The sequence below is a fragment of the Typopeltis vanoorti genome, chromosome 14, assembly GCF_054136105.1.
Source record: "Typopeltis vanoorti isolate ZY-2024b chromosome 14, IOZ_Tvanoo_1.0, whole genome shotgun sequence".
Taxonomy (NCBI): domain Eukaryota; kingdom Metazoa; phylum Arthropoda; class Arachnida; order Uropygi; family Thelyphonidae; genus Typopeltis; species Typopeltis vanoorti.
Window position 1 is genome coordinate 70,948,023 of NC_143562.1, and position 21,658 is coordinate 70,969,680.

At 34.2% G+C, this 21,658-nt stretch overlaps 2 protein-coding genes across 2 annotated transcripts in view; one reads left to right on the forward strand and one right to left on the reverse strand.

The window, feature by feature from the left end:
* LOC150099606 (uncharacterized) overlaps positions 1-11,869 on the reverse strand; it is a 34,743-nt gene extending 22,874 nt beyond the window's left edge. Inside the window, exon 1 of the mRNA XM_090404205.1 lies at positions 11,656-11,869. Within this exon, the coding sequence (XP_090260331.1) occupies positions 11,656-11,752 (97 nt within the window). The 5' untranslated portion in view covers positions 11,753-11,869. The remainder of the gene's footprint in view (positions 1-11,655) is intronic.
* Positions 11,870-13,989: 2,120 nt separating this feature from the next.
* Positions 13,990-21,658, forward strand: part of LOC150099607 (uncharacterized) — a 28,131-nt gene continuing 20,462 nt past the window's right edge. Inside the window, exon 1 of the mRNA XM_090403347.1 lies at positions 13,990-14,116. Within this exon, the coding sequence (XP_090259473.1) occupies positions 14,020-14,116 (97 nt within the window). The 5' untranslated portion in view covers positions 13,990-14,019. The remainder of the gene's footprint in view (positions 14,117-21,658) is intronic.

Genomic DNA, 21,658 nt, shown 5'->3' on the forward strand with positions numbered 1-21,658 from the left:
TTTTACGGAAAATTATTTTTTTTTTTTGGTACATAAGTTTTTGTTCTGTTACTGCATTTTCTGGGAATTTTTGTTTCCAAAATAAATACATATGCTTTCTAAAACCTCGTATTTCTGGAGTTGATCTGTAAAAGCATTTTATAACTTCTCTGTTTTCTTCTACACACCATTTTTTACGTTTAGTTTCTTACAGTCACTTTTTAGCTTCCTGCCCTGATTGCCCAGCAAAGAAAGCTGGGTCCTGTAGACCACTTGTCGCCTGATGCCCAGGATCCCAAACATTGGACACAGTCCTTGTTGACCCAGGCGTCGACTGATCCGGAATAGATCATTTCTTCATTTCACCATTAAGATGAAGGATGGAACACTGCTAGCCTGGCTCCTCAATTGAGACCTGTCTGACAAGGGTGGCCTGCTGCCATTTATGCTACCGTCAGAATAGCTCTCAACATCACTGAAACACGCAAGCCCAACAACCACGACAAGGCCGTGTTCCTTCGGGAGAATAATATAATAATAATATTTTTTTTTTAACATTTAAACATTTTATTATTTCTCAGATAAATTATATATATTATATGAACACAATTATGTATAACAAATACTTTCTCGTACATAAAGTTTTTTAAAAATAATAATAAAATTATAATATTCATATTGGTGATTAATACAGATGTTTCTTTGCAAGAGAGTGATTATATCAATGGATATAATCACTCTATATTGCATTATTTTTTTTACAGTTATTACATACATTTCATACATTTGATTACATATGATACATACATTACATACTTTGGTTTACATGTGATACATATATTACATGCAATTAGTTATATATGGTACATCTTCGATGAGAACTAATTTCTCTGCTTTCATCCTCGAAGCTTATATGTAAGCTTATCAGAGGATGACACCAATTGGTTATTATTTATTGGTTTTTTTTGATGTGCTGTGAAGCTACGAAATCTATGGTGGAGAAATTCACACACACACACACACACACACACACACACACACACACACACACACACACACACACACACACACACACACACACACACACACACACACACACACACACACACACACACACACACACACACACACACACACACACACACACACACACAATATAACTTGGAATGTATTGATGCGTCGCTGATCTGAAGCCTGAACGAATATATTTTGTTTCATTAAGTTTGTATGGTATTTTGGGTGCATGTTTCTTGTTCATAGTATGTCCTTAGAGCTCTTTTCAGACTATTGTAGTTTGTAACTTTTCTGTATTCAAAAGGTAATTTGTTTTTCATGTCTGGGATGTAGAAGTTTCGCGTGGCCTTTCCGTAGTAATTATTGTATTTATGTGTGATATAATTAGTAGTCTGAGGTCTTGTTATACGGTATGTATTCCTGACTGTCCTGTAGTTGGCATCGAAATAATGTTTTAGAAAAGCTGCATAGTGACATAAATGTTTTGCTGTCAGTATTTTGTGTTCTGACATTGCAATGTTTATAAGGTCGTTTTCTCTTTGTTCCCAAAAGATCAGTTTTATCATTTTGTACTCTAGCGACATTAATCTATTTAATTTTCAGGGTGCACAGAAAGCATACGTTGTTATAGCTTATCTTAGTATATTTTGGCATAGTGCTATGTATATAATATACACATAGTGTTTTTAGGCTTATGGGAACTATGTCTTTTAACCCGTAAAGTTTGCCACTTATTGTTCGGAGTTTGTCGTGTGGATGGTTTATGTGGCTATTCCACTTCATATATGCATCGAAGTAAATTCCAAGGTATCGTATTGTTTCAACCTCAGTGTTTGTAGTGGTGTTGCTGTTCTGGGTGTTTTTTATGTTGGAAAGTGTATGATGGATGGTTATATATTTGTTATCAACTGGTCGAATCAGTGGATTTCGGAATATCATTAATTTTGTCTTTTCTTAGTTTAGGTGTATGGAGTTTTTCGTGAGCCAGTCTATGATCAGATTTATGCAATGTTGCATATTTGTATGGACTATGCTTGCGTTATTGTGGATAGAGATTATTGCTGTATCGTCTGCGTATTGGAATATCTTATCTTTGAATGGCAGCTGATTAATATCGTGAGTTTAAATGTTTAATATAGTTGGGGAGAGTACAGCTCCCTGTGGTACTCCACAAGTTACTGGTAGCTCACTGCTTCAGTTTGACCGGATACGTGTGATATGCTTTCTATTTTGAAGGTAATTTCTAAACCACCTGTGAAGAGGCCCGTATATTCCAACAAGCCTCAGCTTTTCTAACAAGGTTTGTTGTGTGAGAGTATCGAATGCTTTAGTTAGATCAATAAAGACTACCATATCATTTTTGTTTTTGTCTGAGGCGATATTAATTACGTCTGTAAAGTCTTCCAAAAGAGATGTTGTTCCCTTATTTTTCTGAATACCATATTGTGTTTTGGGGATAATATGAACGGTTTCTGTGTATGCTGTGAGTTTCTTCAATATGATCCGCTCCATAATTTGATCGATAATTGGTAATGTAGCTATGGATCTGTAATTGCTGATTAAATTTCTTTTTCCATGTTTGTATATGATGTGATTATGGCAGTCTTTATCATACTTGGAATCTTTCCTGTTTTAAATATCTTATTTATTGATTTTAGTAGGATAGGACTTAAACTAGTTGCATGTTGCTTTATATCTTTAGGTCTGATACTATCAATTCCTGGGCCTTTGTTTGGTTTGATTTGATGTATTGCAGAGAGAAGTTCTGCATCTTTTTTGATTGGGAACCATAATGTCTGTTTTGATTGTGGTCCAAGTGGAGTGTCACGTTTTGTGATTGGAGGAACATATCTGTGCAATTCTTTGATGGAGTCTGCAAAGTATTGGTTAAAGTCATTTGCTAGTTGTTGCATAGGTTTTGCGTCTTTCATGAAGCTGTGTTTTATGCTTTCGGAGGCGATGGTGTTGGGAACAGAATCTAGCATCTCATTGATCAGATGCCAGATTTGTTTCATGTTGTTTTGTGCGGAGGTTAGTTTGTCTCTGTAGTAGCTTCTTTTTGCATTTCTGATTTGTATTGTAAGGCGATTCCTTGTTATCTTATATTCAGTTTTAAAGCTGTGTTATTTGGATATCGTTTAATTCTTTCCATAAAGCGTCCTTTCTGTGTATTTCTAGGATTAAGGTTTATGTTATCCATGGATTGTGTGTTGTTTTGAACGAATTCTGACTTTCTTTGTAGCTTTCTTATATATTTCTTCCAGTGTGAGTTTAATGTTTTTGTATAAGATACCTGCTGAATCTGAATCTGATGTTCTCAGTCTGTTTTTCTTATTTCGTGGTTGACTATTTCTTCGTCTATTATTGTTTCTTGGTGTACAGGTTTAGAACGGTGAAGTAATGGTCTGCTACTTTGCACTTTATGACTGATGCAGTGTAACTGTTTGGTGGTGCTCGGATGTTTATATGATCTAGACAGGAGGCAGTGATAGTTTTTCCGAATATTTCGTCTCTAGTACATGATGTTAATGTTGGTATTAGATTATACATGGATAGCGTGTCAAGTTATTGTACAGTGTTGTTCTGGTTTTCGTTTGCAATATTTATGTTTATGTCGCCAATTATCATTAGGTATTCGGTTGAGCATATTTCTTGGCTTGAATGCCAGCAATTGAGTGTGTGTAAGAATTTTATTATGTTTAGGTTTGGTGGCCTGTAAAGGGCATTTAGTATTATGGGATGCTGTCTAACGGTGGTATTAGTGATTTCGAGGCAAAGGGTTTCAAATTGAGTGAATTTGAAACCCTTTGAAATTTCAAACCCTTTTGTTATTCACTCAATTTGAAAGAACTTCAAATTGAGTGAATAACGAAAGAAAATACAGAGACTTAAGCAATATAATGCAACTGATCGGCAGCAAAATTGGAATTCAAATCGCAACCACAGATATCACCTATATCAACCAAGGCCAAACAAAAATAAAGATAGACCGCCACCAATCATCGCTCGTTTTACCAACAGAAGTCAGAGAGACTCCATTCTTACAGCAAGCAAGAAAACAAGGCCGACAACAACGATCCTAAATGATTCGAAACTCCCAACCCCAATCTATATAACGGAACACTGGACTCCATACTTCAAAAATCGACTATACCAAGCAAGGAAGGCAAAATCAGAAAAACTACAAGTTCCTGTGAACAAAGAATTCCCAGATATTTTTGAGAAAGAATGAAAACACTCGAGTATACATAATTACAAGTGAATCCGACTTACACAGCCTGCCAATATAGAACACTAACTCTTTACATCCTTAAGAATAAGATTAGAACTCATTTAAAAACTATATAATTGAGATCCCAAACATAGGCGAACATATCCAGTCAGACAACATAAACTTCAAGGTCTTTGACTCTTTGAAGACATGATCAGACAACATTTCCACCAACACCGACTTCACAATCATACATACAAACATAAGAAGTATAAAAAAACTCTGGCTTACATTGATAACACAGCTCAATTATACCCTGATAAACAAAGATGCGCTAATACTGACCGAAGTTGCAATAAACGACACAGAAATTTACGCATACAACATAAATAATTATCAAACCTACAACTTATGCAGACCAAACAAAAAAGAAGGTGGCATTGTGGCATTTATCAAAGAAAAATACAATGTGACAGAAAAACAAACTCACTTCGAACATGCGGAATCACTAATTTTGGAACTCACAAATTGCCTCAATAGTATCAAATACACAATAAACACAATATACAGATCCTCAAATAATAATCCACTCAGTTTTCTTCACGAGTTAGAAACATGGCTAAGCGGCATCGAACCGCATACAACACACAGGCTCATCCTAATAGGAGACATTAACATAAATACTCTTGACCACGCTTCTTTAACCACTAACACATATCTTGATATACTAAGTCAGTATAACATAAACCCTACCATTATCTCCCCAACAAGAGAAGAAACATTCAATAATTCACTAACACAATCATGCATTGATCATATCAACATCCGGGCTCCCATCCATACATACACATCATCAGTAATTAACATAAAAATTGCCGATCACTAATTTGTCTCAACTTCGTTTTATTACGTATCCTATCCCCCCTCCCATTACCACAAAAGTCGACAAAACTTTATCATACTAAACAGCATTGTCGATAACCAAGTAATAAATACAGACTGGAATTCCCTACTTAAAATAAACGATCCTATATCATTATACGAGAATTTTCAACTAAAGTTCACTGAAATAAACAAAAAAGCAAGAAAACCCACACAAACGAGGCGACAAACAGACAACAATCCATGGATAAATGACGACATACTAAATACTATTACTGAAAAAGAAAATCTATGGAAAAAACTTAAAAAGTCACCAGTAACACACACTTACAAACCTTAAACAAAAACACAAGAAATAAACTAACAACAAAAATTCGTAGGGCAAAACGATGATACTACTTCCAAAAATTCATGGAATATAACAACAACATTAAGCAAACATGGGCTACACTCAACGAATTAGTAACCCGAAAAAAGAAAACTTAAGCACAAGATTTTATAGCAAAAAGCTTCGGTCAGGACACAAACCAAGAGGAACTAGCAGACTCATTCAACCATGTTTTCACAAACAACATCACACAACTCAAAAAAGACAAACTACCAACGATCAACAAACTACCAACACAAAGTCAACAACAATCGATGTATTTTCCACCCATAACAAAAGAGGAACTGAAAGAAGCACTCCTAAAACTAAAACCAAAGACCACTCCAGGAATAGACAAAATAAGACTCACAGACCTTATAACACACTTTGAACAAATAAATCCAACACTTTTGAAACTCGTCAACATAATATTCGACACAAGCATTATTCCACAACAACTAAAAACTGCAGTAATTACGCCAATATACAAACACGGCAAAAGAAACGATACTCAGAACTACAGACCAATAGCTACACTACCAGTCATCTCAAAATTCCTAGAAAAAATAACACACACCAGACTACAGAACTATTTAATGAAGTACAACATCATCTCACCAAACCAATACGGCTTTCAGAAAACAAAAAGCACCATTACGTTATTAGAAGACATCGCCGACACAATAAACAAAGCTCTCGACAAAAACAAATACGCCGTCTTTATACTGCTGGGCCTAACCAAAGCATTTGACACACTTGAACATGACATACTACCCACCAAACTATACTCAATAGGTATAAGAGGAACACTGCATACATGGTTCAAGAACTACCTCTCAAACAGAACACAAGTAACAAAATTAGGTACACATCACAGTCGGAGTATACAAGTAAAACACGGTGTACCTCAAGGTGCCATATTATCACCCACTCTATTCAACAAATACATTAACGATGTTCATAACATATCCATAAGAAGTCAAATATTTCAATACGCAGATGACACTGCACTACTAGCAATCCACACAGACATTAACTCAGCTCTCTGGAAAGCACAACAAGACCTAAACGAAATCATAACATACAACGCAATTCTAATCAACGGCACCAAAACACATATTCTGATAATACACAACCCAAGAATCATACGCCCCACATCTCTATGGATACAAAATATATAGAATACCTACATACCAAACTCCGGATCATCGCAGCAAAACTCTTCCAAGTTAAAGACATTATTCCACACAACATAAAAAAAAAAACTTCTATATCACGGTATCTGCGAATCGCTATTCAGATACGGAATAACAGTCTATTCAAATACATCGAACAGCCACCTGACGAAATTAGAAACACTACACAGGATATTCGTGTCAACAGTGATCTGGACACCTTACACGCAACAACCAGTATCCGACAAGCACATGGAAATACACAGAATTCTGAGCATTAAAACCTGAAACACTACACGACATTAACAAGGAATTACTTCGACATCATCTATCGAAAAAACAGAGAGACATATTGTTTAACACGACCTACAACAATCTACATCCCCACACCCTTCAACAACTCATACGTTCTTTTGTGAGATCACATCAGATACCCACGCAACTTAACCACCTACCAAGAAAGGTAAAACACGTAGATAACTACAGAACAATAAAAAAACGAACTGTGGAAAATATACCAACAAAGTTAAGAAACCATTAACACTAATATACACCTCACAAATTACTAGCATCCAATGCCTACATCCCATACATAAACAGTAGCAACAACACAAATAGTGAAGGCTAAATCCCACTCTCTTCATAAAAAGCTAACCCAAGCTTCGAAGTAGGTGGGATTACTTTGCCTCACTCATCTACATGTAATCCTTATAAGCAAATGCAAAAATTTGTATGTATAATCATTCTTTCTCAAACTTAAAAAAATAAAATAAAATAAAATAAAGTAAAAATAAAATAAAAAAATTAAAAAAATACAAAAAGGTCTGTATAATCTTCATTGTTAGTATTAGAAGAACATGTGTTGTAAATACATAATATAAAGGCAAAAAAGTATTATTAAAAAAATTTTAATTGAAATCGAATGTAGGAATTGCAGCACTTCGTGTTGAACTCTGTAAAATTATAAGGTGAAATGTCACACACAAGATGTTTATTGTGTGTATAAATATTTTAGCAATCAATAAAATATATTTATGTTAAAAAGAAAAAATTATTATTATTATTATTATTATTATTATTATTATTATTATTATTATTATTATTATAAACGAACATTCTCCACTAGGTCCACGAGCAGCCCAGTCGATGTGGTTCCCCACAGTAATAAAACAACTATCACTGATAATTCAACAAATTAACCCTAACAAAGGGCCAGCGATAGACGGATTCAGACCAAAAGACATCAAGAAACACTCAACCAACCTACTTCCAGTTATACAAAAACTGTTAAATAAAATCTTTGAAACGGGACACATACCTGAAATACTGAAGACTGCATTAATCACACCCATACACAAACAGGGAAAAAGAAACATTATAAGTAATTACAGACCCATCACCACGATGTCTGTAATCAACCAAATCATGTAGCGCATTTGGGTATGATTTGAAATTTTTCAAATCATACCCAAAACACAATATGGATTTCAAAAAAATAAACCAACAGCAACACTTCTGGAAGATTTCACAGACCTAATAAACCGCTGCATTGGATAAAAACAGAATAACATTAGTGGTATTCATTGACCTAACAAAAGCATTTGACACCCTAACACACAAAACCTTGTTAACGAAACTAACGCATATCGGAATTGGAGGTCGTCTACTCCAGTGGTTTAAAGCATACATGAAAAACAAAGCACACCATACGTATAGGATCAGCGTACAGCAAAGAGGTACATGTAACCTGTGGAGTACCGAAAGAAGCTGTCCTATCTCCCATTCTATTTAGCATATACACACACGACATAAGCCAACTCCCCCTAAAAAGTAAAATCTTCCAGTACGCAGACGACACGGCCATAGTATCAATTCACAACAATGCAAATATCGCTTACACAAATATGCAACACGACATCAATCAAATCACTAATTGGTTAACCAAAAACGGCATATATATAAACCCTGGTAAAGCAAAGCTAATGGTATTCAAAAACCCCCAAAACCTGCCCATAGAAACTAAATATCTCACTATCCAACATTCATCCTCCTATACACAAAGCGCAGAACCTAAAATCACAACAGTCACACAGGTGAGAACAACACGATAACTCGGACTTCACTTCGATGATGATCAAAGTTGGAATAGTCATACAAACTACCTACATACCAAGCTTAGGATAATAGCAAGCAAACTATACAGATTAAAGACATTGCCCAAACCCACATAAAAATACTAATCTATAAAGATTATGTGAAAACATTTTAAGATATGCAATCACATCATACGCATTCTGCCCAGACTACAGACTTAACAGGCTACAATGGTTGCAAGATAAAATGGTAAAACTGATATTCTGGGAACAACCTACTCTTACGCAGGAAGCACGGAGAAAACAAAAAAATACTTAAGGTGAAACACTTATGCCACTACACTCTCATGTTAAAACATTACTACAGCCCAACCTACAGAGTAACCACAACAACATATCAGATAACAAGACCACAGTCAACAAACTACATAACATATAAGTACAATAATGACACGGCAAAGCCACCCAAACTTCTACGTACCTGACACGATAAACAAACTACCGTTCGACAACAGAAACCTAGGAACATACAGAGAGCTGAAACAGGCGCTATATAAATATTATAGCGAGAATGAAAATTAGAGCAATTCCTGTTTCTTTCTCTCCCCTCCTCCACACGCACACACACACACAAACCTATGACAAAACCCCCTCTCAAAAACCATCACTACAAGAACACAAAGAAACAAACACACCATATCTAAATCCAACCCTATTTGCACACACACACACACATACAAAAGTTAAACTGTAATAGCAGTTGAAGTCTCCCAAGCATGTACCAACAAACAGTAAAATCAACACCTGGCTTGTGACCTGTATAGGAACATAACCATGAAACCACCACCATCTATCATCTATTATCTTCCTCAGACAAGCACTGCTAAGCTTCGAGGAAGAAAATTATTAACTTGCAAGTACCTGTTATTCACAATTTTAATGTGTTATAAATATTATATATATATATAATTATTACAGCATCTATGTATGCAATTTATCTGAGACATAAAAAATAAATAAATAAAATAAAATAAATAAATTATTATTATTATTATTATGTATATTCTATATTCAAAAATTCTGTATAATCTCTGTTTAATATTAGAAGAACATGTGTTGTAAATACATAATATAGGAGCAAAAAATTATTTTTAAACATTTTAATTGAAATCCAATGTAGAAAATGTAGCACTTTGTGCTGAATTCTGTAAAATTATAAGTTGCAATGTCACTCAAAATGTTTATTATATGTGTAAATATCTTAGCAGATCAACAAAAAATATTATCATAAAAAAATAAATAAATAAAAATATTATTATTATCATTATTATCGGTTAAGATATTGTTACCTGGAAATTAATGGTAGTGATCGGATAATGAGGATTGGTTTATTAAGCCGTTCTTGATAATATTAATACTGTAATAATAATAAGTCTGCGCCAGATGGGTTTTTAAAATTTCAGAATTTGCTCTTTTTCCGTCAACTAATTGTTTGCGTTTGCATTTTTTTTTTTTTTTTTGTAGAAATCAAAGAATTATCGGTCGTTCAATCGATACTAAAACCGTTTGTATATACTAGTTGATTCTTACTTTTTTTTTTACTTATTTTTCTGTGCAATTGCAATTCTTTGCTTTAGCTCATCATTTATTTCAGTAATTTTTACGATACGCGAATTATAAGCTTTCATTTGATGGTGTTATTTAAGATTCTTTTGAAGTCAAGATGTGTTTAAAGTTGATACTCTACGTCGGTTACTTGTAGAGTTAACAGGTAGTCTTCGTTCAATCGAATATATATAATGGTTATTCATCTCCTAACATCACTAAACGTTTGTGACCACGTCAACAACATCTACAAGAAGATGAATCCAACCCTATCACTCACATACAGTTACCAGTTGTTAGCTCTCTTACCCCAAAACTATCTAGGATTATGAATAAACTTTCAACATAAAGACCGGCTATACGACTCTGCCAAAACTTCGTTCTTTTCTGAGTCGACCAAAACCAGAACACAACCAACTGCATTTTCCTGGTGTTTATAAAGTTATGTGCGACTGTGATCGACCTTATTTTGGTCTGACAGATAAATCTATTTCACTACGTCTTGAGGAACATAGACGTGATGACATCTCCTACAGTAGAACACGAGCGAGCGCCCTTTCCAGTCGTGTTCTTTTCTCCTCCACTCTAACCTCGAAGAACGGCCACACCAAGTTGATCGGGACCGCACAACCAATTTATTTATCTGCAAGGATGAATTTGAAAGACGAATTGTAGAATCCAGAAAAATAGTTCTGGACCCTTCACACATCAACAACAATCTGAGCTACAATTTGCCTGATTCCCATAGCACAGTAATCAGTACTGGCGCTCTAAAATTATCCACTCACTTTCAACTCATGCTAACAATAGCACGCGGTCACCTATTCAAATATGATTGTTACTATTCTGCTTCTTTTTATTAAGTTGCAAAGTCCATGTTTTTTACCTTGTTAGTTTTATAAGTTTTGCGTTATTTCTTACTCACCTGAAGAAGTCGGGACAGCGATGAAACTAGTGATTTATTAAAGTTTTTTGTGTTATACTTTCTCGGGTTCTAGTCAGGTTAAATATTAATTTTATAAATATATATAAATACATATATATATATATATATACACACACACATATATATAAATATATATACACACATACACACACATTCTGGCGTAACGAAAATGAAAATAATTTAAACTCAAATCAGATTTCAGATTTGTAAGTTATCTTCATCGCTGATTTAAAAAGAAAATGAAGTAAGGTATACTAGAATATGAGTCCTCGTAACTGCTACTTAATTATAACTCAAAGTAATACAAGAACGGTTGGTTATTTATTGTAAAATTAAAACTCTTAACTGATAAATTAAGTTAGGAGAGTACTGTTACCACTTACTGCATATAAACACGAATCTCCAGGAGAACGTTTGAGCCTGAACATTTACAGAACACATAAATGGTGAAAAGAACAGTATAAGAAATATAATGCTCATCGTGCTAGGTCTTCCTGGTATCTATGAAACAAGCATTAAGACTGTGCGAAAACTTTTATTAGATAATTATAAATTTAATCTATTAAAGTATTTATTCTCTACTGTCGATAAAGAACAGGACAAGGTACTGCGAATCTCATCTTAGTTCATATTTTAAATGACCTTCGCTCCAATGGCTAAATAAAAGATTATTTTCTAGCAAATACTGTTATCAGTTTTAGCCAGTACTTCTTAGAATACTTTATCTTTGCGGTTATTGATCTACAGCTTCTCTAGTACGTCTATGTATATATAAAATCACCTTTGTACTCTTGGTAAGATAATCACTTGTTTTTTAATAAATGCACTGGTTTATCATTGCGACCACTATGTTAACTTGTAATTTTTTTACTGCCTGTCATTTATGCTTTGTGATGTTACATTCAATATATTATATTGAATTGAATTATAATTAAAGCAGCCTCAGTCGTTACATGTGTGATTACAATAATTAAATAATGTTCATTAGTCATGGCGTCAGTGAAAATGAATTAACGTAAACTTTTCATTGAAGTTATTTGTTTTTATTTTTGTATGTATTTCACATACTAGAGAAACTGTACGGCCAGAACAGGAAATGTTAAATATTTTTTAAGAAACATCATCTTCAATTGAAAATTGAATTTCTCAGAAAGTAATGTTTAATTTTATCCATGGCACGTAGGTAATTTAAAAGGTGCTATTAATAAAGAATGAGATTGCGCAATAAGTCGTTTTGTACTTTATCATCACTAGAATAAAGTCATATACGTAGCAAGTATTTGATCATTATAAACTGTGTATTCACTTCATGACAGCAAGATCTAACGTAACAGGATGAAGATTATATTTGTTTTGCTGATATGGAGTGTAGATAATTTTAAAATCTCTGAATAGAATACTGGCATAGAATTTCTGATTCATCATTAGTCCTTCAATAAGCAAGCCTTTGATCATAAAATTCTTTTGCTCTATGAAAAATCAGTTTTCGGAAGCGAAATTCCTGCCAACTTTGTATTGAGACAGACGTGCTGTTGTTCTGACCTTCACTTTTTTTTTTATTTTTTTTATTTTTTTTTACAGTTGAATGATAATGCCATTGATGCAGACTGTTGGTGGATCGTTTTCAGAATAAATTACTTCGCCGTTATAATTAAACTTACAATTACAGTTTAAAAAACAAAGAAGAAATTTTATTATGGTCCTTCATTCCTGGATCAAACCAACTAGTAATTATTGCACTAAATCAACTAATTGAGAAATATCTTCTTTCAAGGGTTCACGATTGGCAAGTGGTGCATTCGCTTTTACAGATACTTGTCCTAAAATTAATTCATTGTTTTTCTCTTTCCAAAATGTATAAGACATTTTTGTAAACACAATTTTTGTATATATCTTTGGTTTCACAAAAAAAACAGAAGAAAATTTAAGATCTTAATTATCTTGGAATATTCCAATATTTATGGCATTGTAATTTCCATTAAACAAGCTTAATTTAATTTAATAATTCAAGTAATAAAACTTATATCTCCGAGAATTCGTTAGTGAACCCTGATGAACTTAAGCTCTTAGGTAATACGTATAATGTCGTTATATTTTTATTTTTATTTTTGGGTTAAATAAGTGAAATTAAAAATGTAACGTGATGTAATGATTTTATTTTCATTTTTGCATTTATTTTTACTTGTAATTATATTCATGATTTTTATTTGTAATTTCGATGATGCAAGCGAAATATGTAAGACATTTTTGTTTGATTTAAAAAAATAAAACATATATATATATATATATATATATAATTGTGAAGTGCAATTGCTTATCATATGGAGGACAAAGGAAACAATCCCACAACAAGGTTAGCCTAATTTTAGTTTTCGCATACTTGCTTTAGTAATAATAGTGCAATAAAACAAAGCCTTTATTAGGAAGTAAGTTTTTATCTTATTAGGAGAATAAAAGGTAATTTTTATGTATTTCCCATACTAGAGAAAATGTACACAGGAACAGGAAATGTTAAGTTTTCTAAGAAACATCATCTTCAATTGAAAACTGCATTTCTCAGAAAGTAATGTTTTATTGTATCCATGACACCAAGGTCATTTAAAAGATGTGCTATGAATAATGAATGAGATTACGCAATAAGTTGTTTTGTACTAGCGAATATCATTCGATAGAATAAAATCATACGCAGCAAGTATTCGATCATTCCAAACTATTCACTTCAAGATAGCAAGATCTAAAGAAACAAGATGAAGATTATATTTGTTGTGCTGATCTTGTCACCATTTCTGTACTCTGTAAATGGTCGGACTCCGATAAATTTTTGGGAATTCGAGTTTGTGTGTAGTAAGTTGTTAATACTGTCTTCTATCATTCAATTTAAAAATTTAAAGAATTAAATAACCGAATTTCTCAAATTTCTACCAGTTTATGTTTAAGTAGCAATTATGATCTCATATTCCATAATATATATATATATATTGGTTTTTTGTTGATTTATTGGTGTTTTGGATTTAATTTAATGGACTTAAGTGTTTAATTTTGGTATATTATTGGAGCTTTATTAGCGTGGTTAGTGTACTAAAGTGTTTTATAACATAATCTATGTCGGGAAGTCGCCGCTAGATGAATTCGTAATGTGTAGTGTTCGTGCAAGCTCCAGATAAGATAAGTATCATTTTCAGTTATCGATACAAATTACTTAATATTGTGTAGTTTTGTTTTGTTTGCCTTGCGTATTTTAGTGCGTCTATTTTTGGTGTGTTATAACGTATAATTTGACAAAACACGTTACAGATAAGTATGGCACTGTGCGAAGGAAAATGGCGGCCAGTAATGAAGGTTCGCCATCGTTATCAAAGAACGGTAGCATAAAAGAAATGAGTCAGTGTACTAGCTGTGAAATGTACGCTTTGCGGAGTGCGGTCGGAGTGTGGTTAGATGTTAATAAAGGATTGAATGTGTGTAGAAAATGTAGGGAGAATGAGGAATTGAAGTGTATTTCGGATCGTGAGTGTGATATTTTTGTCAACCTTCAGAATGAAGGAAATAGGGATATGACAAGAAACGGCAAGGTTGTACATGAAAATTGTGAGAGTGTGAATGTAGAAAGTGTGAATGATAGTATAAATGGTTTCTCAGAGAACAAAAAAGATGAGATAGATGCATTGAGTGAGATCGCGTTGTTGAATAGTGCGATAGAAAGAGCAAAACAGCAGCTAGAGTGCATGAACAAAAGTAGACTGAATGAACCAACCAATAATAAAAGGTATGACAGGAAAAATAGACGTATGAATGTGAACATGAACAAAATGAAGGATAGAGTGCTGTATGGAGACTCGTTAGTACGAGGTGTGTTAGTAGAGGATTTGACAAAATCGTACCAACCTGGTGCGACCATAAAGGACGTAACTGCGTCTATTAGAGAGCAAAAGGAAAGGGTGAAAGAAATGATTGTTGTGGCAGGTACGAATGATTTGAAAGGAGATAAAATGGAAATGATAGAAGACCTGAATGAATTGTTTGAGGTAGCAAAAGAAAAGAGTGAGAGAGTTAGAATGATTAGTCTTTTGCCACGGTATGACAGTGAAATGTTTAAAAGGAGGGCTATAATTGCGAATGACTTTATGCATGGGTTATGTATGACGAGTGGTGTGGAATTTGTGGATGTGTGGAGTGAGTTTGATGGGCGAAAGGATCTATATAAGATGGATGGCTTGCATTTGAATGGTTACGGTGTAAGAAGACTTGAGAAAGTGTTGCTGAATGTAGTGGATGTGCAAATTCAGGGAAACTAGATTTGTTAGGGGGGGGGAGTAGAGATACAGTCCTTATGGAGGCAGTTGAATGTAAGAACGAATATAATATGCCAGAGCAAATAAGGACAACAAATCTGAGTGGGATAGTTAATATAAGGCATCAAGGTAGGGTTGGGGATAATGGGGGGTCTTAAATTCATGTACACTAATACTAGGAGTATTAGGAACAAGAAGGAAGAGTTTTTGGCCATGGTTGGCACTTCCAGACCACAGGTTATAGGTATTAGTGAAACATGGCTGACTGTAGATGATATAACTAGTGGGATTGAATGTGATGGGTATAGTGTGTTCAGGAATGACAGAGAGAATAAAATGGGGGGAGGAGTATTGTTGATGATAGCTGATGAGCTCCAGCCAAGGAGAATTGAAGTTGAATTGCAGGATAGAGAAAAGAGCACATTTGAGGCCATTTGGTGTGAGATTGTGGCTAGCAGAACTAAATATACAATTGGGTGCTGCTATAGACCAGGTGATGGAAAAGATGGTGGTGACAGTATGCACAAGCAAATAGAAGAAATGGGTGGAAGGAGGGTAATTATTATGGGAGATTTCAACTATGGTCGCATTGATTGGAGTGAGGAGAGGACACACGGGAGGAAGGAACTGGATTTTATGCGGTTATTAAGGGATTACTATCTGCGACAGCATGTAATGGAAAATACTAGGGGTCAGAGAGTGCTTGACCTAGTAATTACATCTGAGGATTTGGCTGTAACAAATATGACCACATTGCCACCAATCGGTGAGAGTGATCATAGGGTCTTAACTTGGGAGGTGGCTAAAGGTGTAGAATTTTCAATTAAGACAGGGTACATGTGGAATTATCGGGCTGGAAAGTATGACAAGCTTAGGAGTTTGATTGGTTCAGTGCCATGGCATGTACAACTGCAAGGACTAGAAGTTGATAGTGCATGGGAGGTAGTTAAGAAGTGCTTGCATGAAGCAATGGCTGACTGTATACCTAGAGTCCGAATAATAAATCAAGTAGGGGTTAAATGGATGAAAAACACCATTAAGCTTGAGTTGCAAAAAAAGAAACAACTATGGAGGGAATTTAAGGAGGAGGGTGACCGGCAGGCACATGAACGGTATAAAGCGCAGGCCAGAAGGGTGACGAGTGTGGTAAGAAAAGCAAAAAAGGATTACGAAAGAACATTGGCCATGCAGGCTAAAGAGAATCCTAAACAGTTTTTTAGATATGTAGCAAGTAAAAGGAAAAATGTACATGGCAGATTGATTTTAAAGAATGCCGATGGTAGGGAGGTAACTGAATCAGTTGAGATAGTTGAGTTACTGAGTGAGCACTTTGCAAAAGTATATCATCCAGGTGGTGACATTGCAGAAACGAATAAACCAGTAGATTATACTGGAATTGTGGTTAATGAAGTGGAGGTGAGTAGTCTATTGCATAACCTCAATGTCAATACATCTGTGGGATTGGATGGTATACCGGCTCGTGTTGTACAAGAAGCAGCTAAAGAATTGTCAGTACCCTTGACCATTTTGTTTAATTTGAGTCTCGGATCTGGGTTAGTCCCGAGCGGGTGGAAAGAGGGGAAAATAGTTCCACTGCATAAAGGTGGTTCCAAGACTGCTGTTGTAAATTACCAACCGATTAGCATATCAGGAATCATTGTCAAGGTCTTAGAGAAAATAGTCAAGAGGAAAATACAAGATTGGATAGAAGAAAATGGGATACTGTATCGGGGACAGCATGGTTTTGTGAAGGGTAGATCATGACTCAGTAACTTGCTCACGTATTATAACACAGTGACGGCTGAACTGGATAAGGGTAATGGGTTTACGGTGATTCTACTGGACCTTGCAAAGGCCTTTGACAGGATTCCACATGGAATTCTAATCAGTAAATTACAGCATATGGGAATGGACATAGGGTTGGTGAGATGGATAGGAGGGTGGTTGACGGAGAGATATCAGAGAGTGGTTTACTCGGGAGTAGAGTCTACAAGACGGCCTGTGACTAGTGGTGTGCCACAAGGATCTGTTCTTGGTCCACTGCTGTTTAATTTGTTCATAAATGATATAGGATATGATCTGAGAGGAACAGTTCATTTGTTTGCGGATGATGCGAAGTTGGGTAGGGCAATAGTGAATGTAGATGACGTCAAAATTTTGCAGGATGATTTGGATAGATTGGAGGTCTGGGCTAAGGAGAATGGATGTCAGTTTAATGTGGCAAAATGTAAGGTTATGCATTTTGGGGTGAAAAGATTGGCGGCAGTTTACTGCATTGGTGGAACCGTGCTCCAGAAAATTGATGAGGCACGAGATTTAGGTGTTGGTAGATAAGGAATTGAAATTTATGGGACACATTGCAAAAGTGGCCAAAACAGCTCATCAAATCACTTGAAGAATACGTTGACAAGCAGAGACAAGCAGGTTATTGTTCCTCTGTATCGAGCCTTGATAAGACCCCATCTAGACTACTGTGCTCAGATTTGGTCACCTAGGTTTCTTCTTGATGGGGAGGAGGTGGAGAGGATCCAGAGGCGAGTGACCAAGATGATAGCAGGTCTGTGGAATGAACCGTATGAGAACAGGTTGAAGATCTGTGGGTTGCAAAAATTGGTTGATAGGCGGAGGAGGGGAGATATGATTGAGACATTCAAATTACTGAAGGGTTTCTATAAAATTAATTCAGAAAATATTTTTGAGAACAGGACTGGTTGTGGGAGGACTAGAGGACATCCATGGAAACTGGGCAAAAGTGTGGTTAGTAAAGGTGTTAGAGCTGGGTTCTTTACTTTTAGAGTAGTGAATGAGTGGAATGCGCTCCCTGAGTCTGTGGTGGATGCTGTGACAGTGAATGAGTTTAAGGCGAGGTATGATAGATACTGTATGAATGTCAAATAGTTGTGATGAATATGATTTGGGGCCTCCCTCGATGAGTCTAATGACTCCCTGGAGTTGCCCGTAATAATAGTAATAGTAATAGTAATATATATATATATATATATATATATATATATATATATATATATATATATATATATATATATATATATATATATATATATTGCGATCTTGTGCACGTGATCATCAGTAAAACACAGTCCTGTACCAATAACCAAGACCTTCCAACAAATCAATTGCCACTCTTGTAATGTGTAGTTACAAAACGTTTCATATTTTGCTTCTTGGACTAAAGTAGCCATGTAAACTCCCGGCAAACTTTGGAGTCTAACGGGCAATGCTTCCTCATCCTTAAAAAAAAGTATGTGTACTTGTCAATTTAAAATTCAACCATTTCCCTATACAAATTAAAACAATCTAAACATTTCAAACTGCTCAAATCTAGCATGCTGTTCTTTTGCACCACCTTCAGTTGTAACATTTGTTACAACTGAAAGTGGTGCAACTACATAATTCACAATGTCCGTAAGAGATTCACTCCATTCACTTTATTGAGATGAGTTATTTCTACTTTATGTACAGCAATTTTTCACGATCTCCTCAACCAGTTTTCTTCATGTTTCCAATTTTGCAGTAATTAGGTTGTAAAATTCCGCTGGTATCTATTCCGTCTAGCTATATAAAATACAAGGAATCTGTTTGAGATTGATTTCTTCTGAATCTGTTCTTCCGAACAGCATTTCTTACACCACTTTCCCAAAAGATTGCAACATTCAGCTGATCAACCAAATAAAGCAGATTACTTCTTTCACTATAGCTGTAGATCTTCATTGGTTTAATTTATATACGTGCGTCGGATTGATGAAAGAAATCCGTTCTGCATAATGCATATGGATTACACTGAGATTGTTTATAACAAAAGTAAAACTATGAGTCTGCCACTGCATTACTGTGTTTCTACAAACTAACTAACGGTTATGTGTTATAGCGACAGTGTTGTGTGTGTGGATGGGTGAGTGAGTAGATGGGTGGTTCACTTAATGTGTGACTGCGCAACTACTTTCAATATCCACAATTAATATTCCTCCGAAAACAATTAAATCAATAATGTGTGAGTGTAATCCCAACGCTTGAAAGTACTTTCAATGAAACAATGCGAGTAACCTATTTTGTACTCCTCGAAAAGTACAACCCCTAAGGGAAATAAATACATCAAAGTATATTTCTTTCAATCATGTTTATGAACTGCACGTTTCTTAATATGCATTTATGGTTAATATTGTTGTCATTATTATACTTAATGCCATTATTTCTGTTATTAGCAAAGTTTGTAACTACAGTATTCAGGAAAATCAATAAAGATGATTAGCACACAGTTCAATAGTAATCATTATAATAATAATAATGGAAAGATTTAATATTAATATACATAATTTCCGCATTTTGCCCTTAAGCACAAAAGGGCAAAAGACAGAAATTATATATATATAAATTCTTTCGTCAGATTAACGTGTAGAGGCGAGTACATACATTGACTACAATGGGTACATGTACTCATGGCGTAGTTTGTTTTTTATTTTTTTATTTTTTTTAATTTTTGAAGGAGATGGGAGATCGGATTTGGATATGGTATGAATTATTATTATTATTATTATTATTATTATTATTATTATTATTATTATCGGTTAAGGTATTATGATCTGTAAGTTAATTGTAGTGATTAGATAATGATGATAATAAAAATTATTTAATTAAGCCGTACTAATCCCATCTACTTCGAAGTGAGGATTAGCTTTTATAATACTAATATTAAAACTAATAATAATACTACTGCTAATAATAATAAAAACCTCGAACAAACTGGACGCAAATCTAGAAACTTGATGACTATGTTGACTGGTTCTACCTACCGAGAAGAATCGGTGGACGGCGTTTGACGTTCCTGATTACAAAAAAGGAACCGCAAAATAACGATATGTCCCCTCAAAAAGTAAACCGTTGCATGGCCAATCCTTTCGCGATACCGAGGAATGAAACTTACGTGAACAAGGCATGGTAATGACTACAATATGGATATATTAAGAAAGAAATGGGAAGATTTATTTAACCACTCAATAACAGGCGTTACAAACTAATGCGATCAAAGCAAAAAAATTGAACATCAATAATAGCAGCAAATGCATATTATGAGTTAATAAAGATGAGAATGTAGAATATCTAATCAATGCCTATATATATATATATATATATATATATATATATATATATATATATATATATATATATATATATATATATATATATATATATATGATTTCTATACTTCGATAACTGGTGGCAGCATAAAATAGAGACAGTATTGGAATACGACACAGAAAAAAATACATATTCCTGACTTAAGTCTTCTCATAAATATATGAAAATCTTCAGTCAACTGCAGTTACAAATGATTTTTTTCTTTTTTTATCGTTCAGTATTACTGAACGATATAAAAGGAACAGTAGTGAGTCCAGTATTGGTTTAATATCAGTGATATTCATAATATAAGTGTTGTTCTGAATAAGAATCTTTAATTTAAGTTCTGAATATGCTGTAAGAATATTACCTCACAAGTTTTTGATCTAAATCTTAATTATCATCTTTAATAATATCACTTAAATGTGTGATTATTTAAGATTATAATCAATCGCTAATTTTAGTCCTCAGCTGAAAGAAATGATATTTGTTCAAGTTATAAGAATTACAACATAAAGAATGGCCATGTCTTCTGCCATCTTACTCTGGATGATTTATATTGATAATTCTGTTTTATTCTTTTTTTTTTTTTCATATTTGTATATTTGTATTATCTATTTGCATTATGCATTTGTATAATATATATATTTGTGTTTTTAGAATATTTACTTCATTTCTGTTTTGCAGTGAGAATAGAGAATATTTATTCCACATTATTGTTATTAAATTTTAAAATACTTTTCATTTTGGAAGTTTTTTTTTACATCTTCCATGTGGGAATTCAGTAAATAATCTGTTGTGCTTTAGAACCCATCTGATACTGGCGTAGAATACGTCAAAAAAGTGTCTTACGTTGCTGGTTTCCACAACTTTTCCGGATTGCCTTTTGCATGCTGTATTTCTCTACAGTGATGTATGCCACTCCATATATTTGCGTGTATCTTTATGTTTACACGTTGAT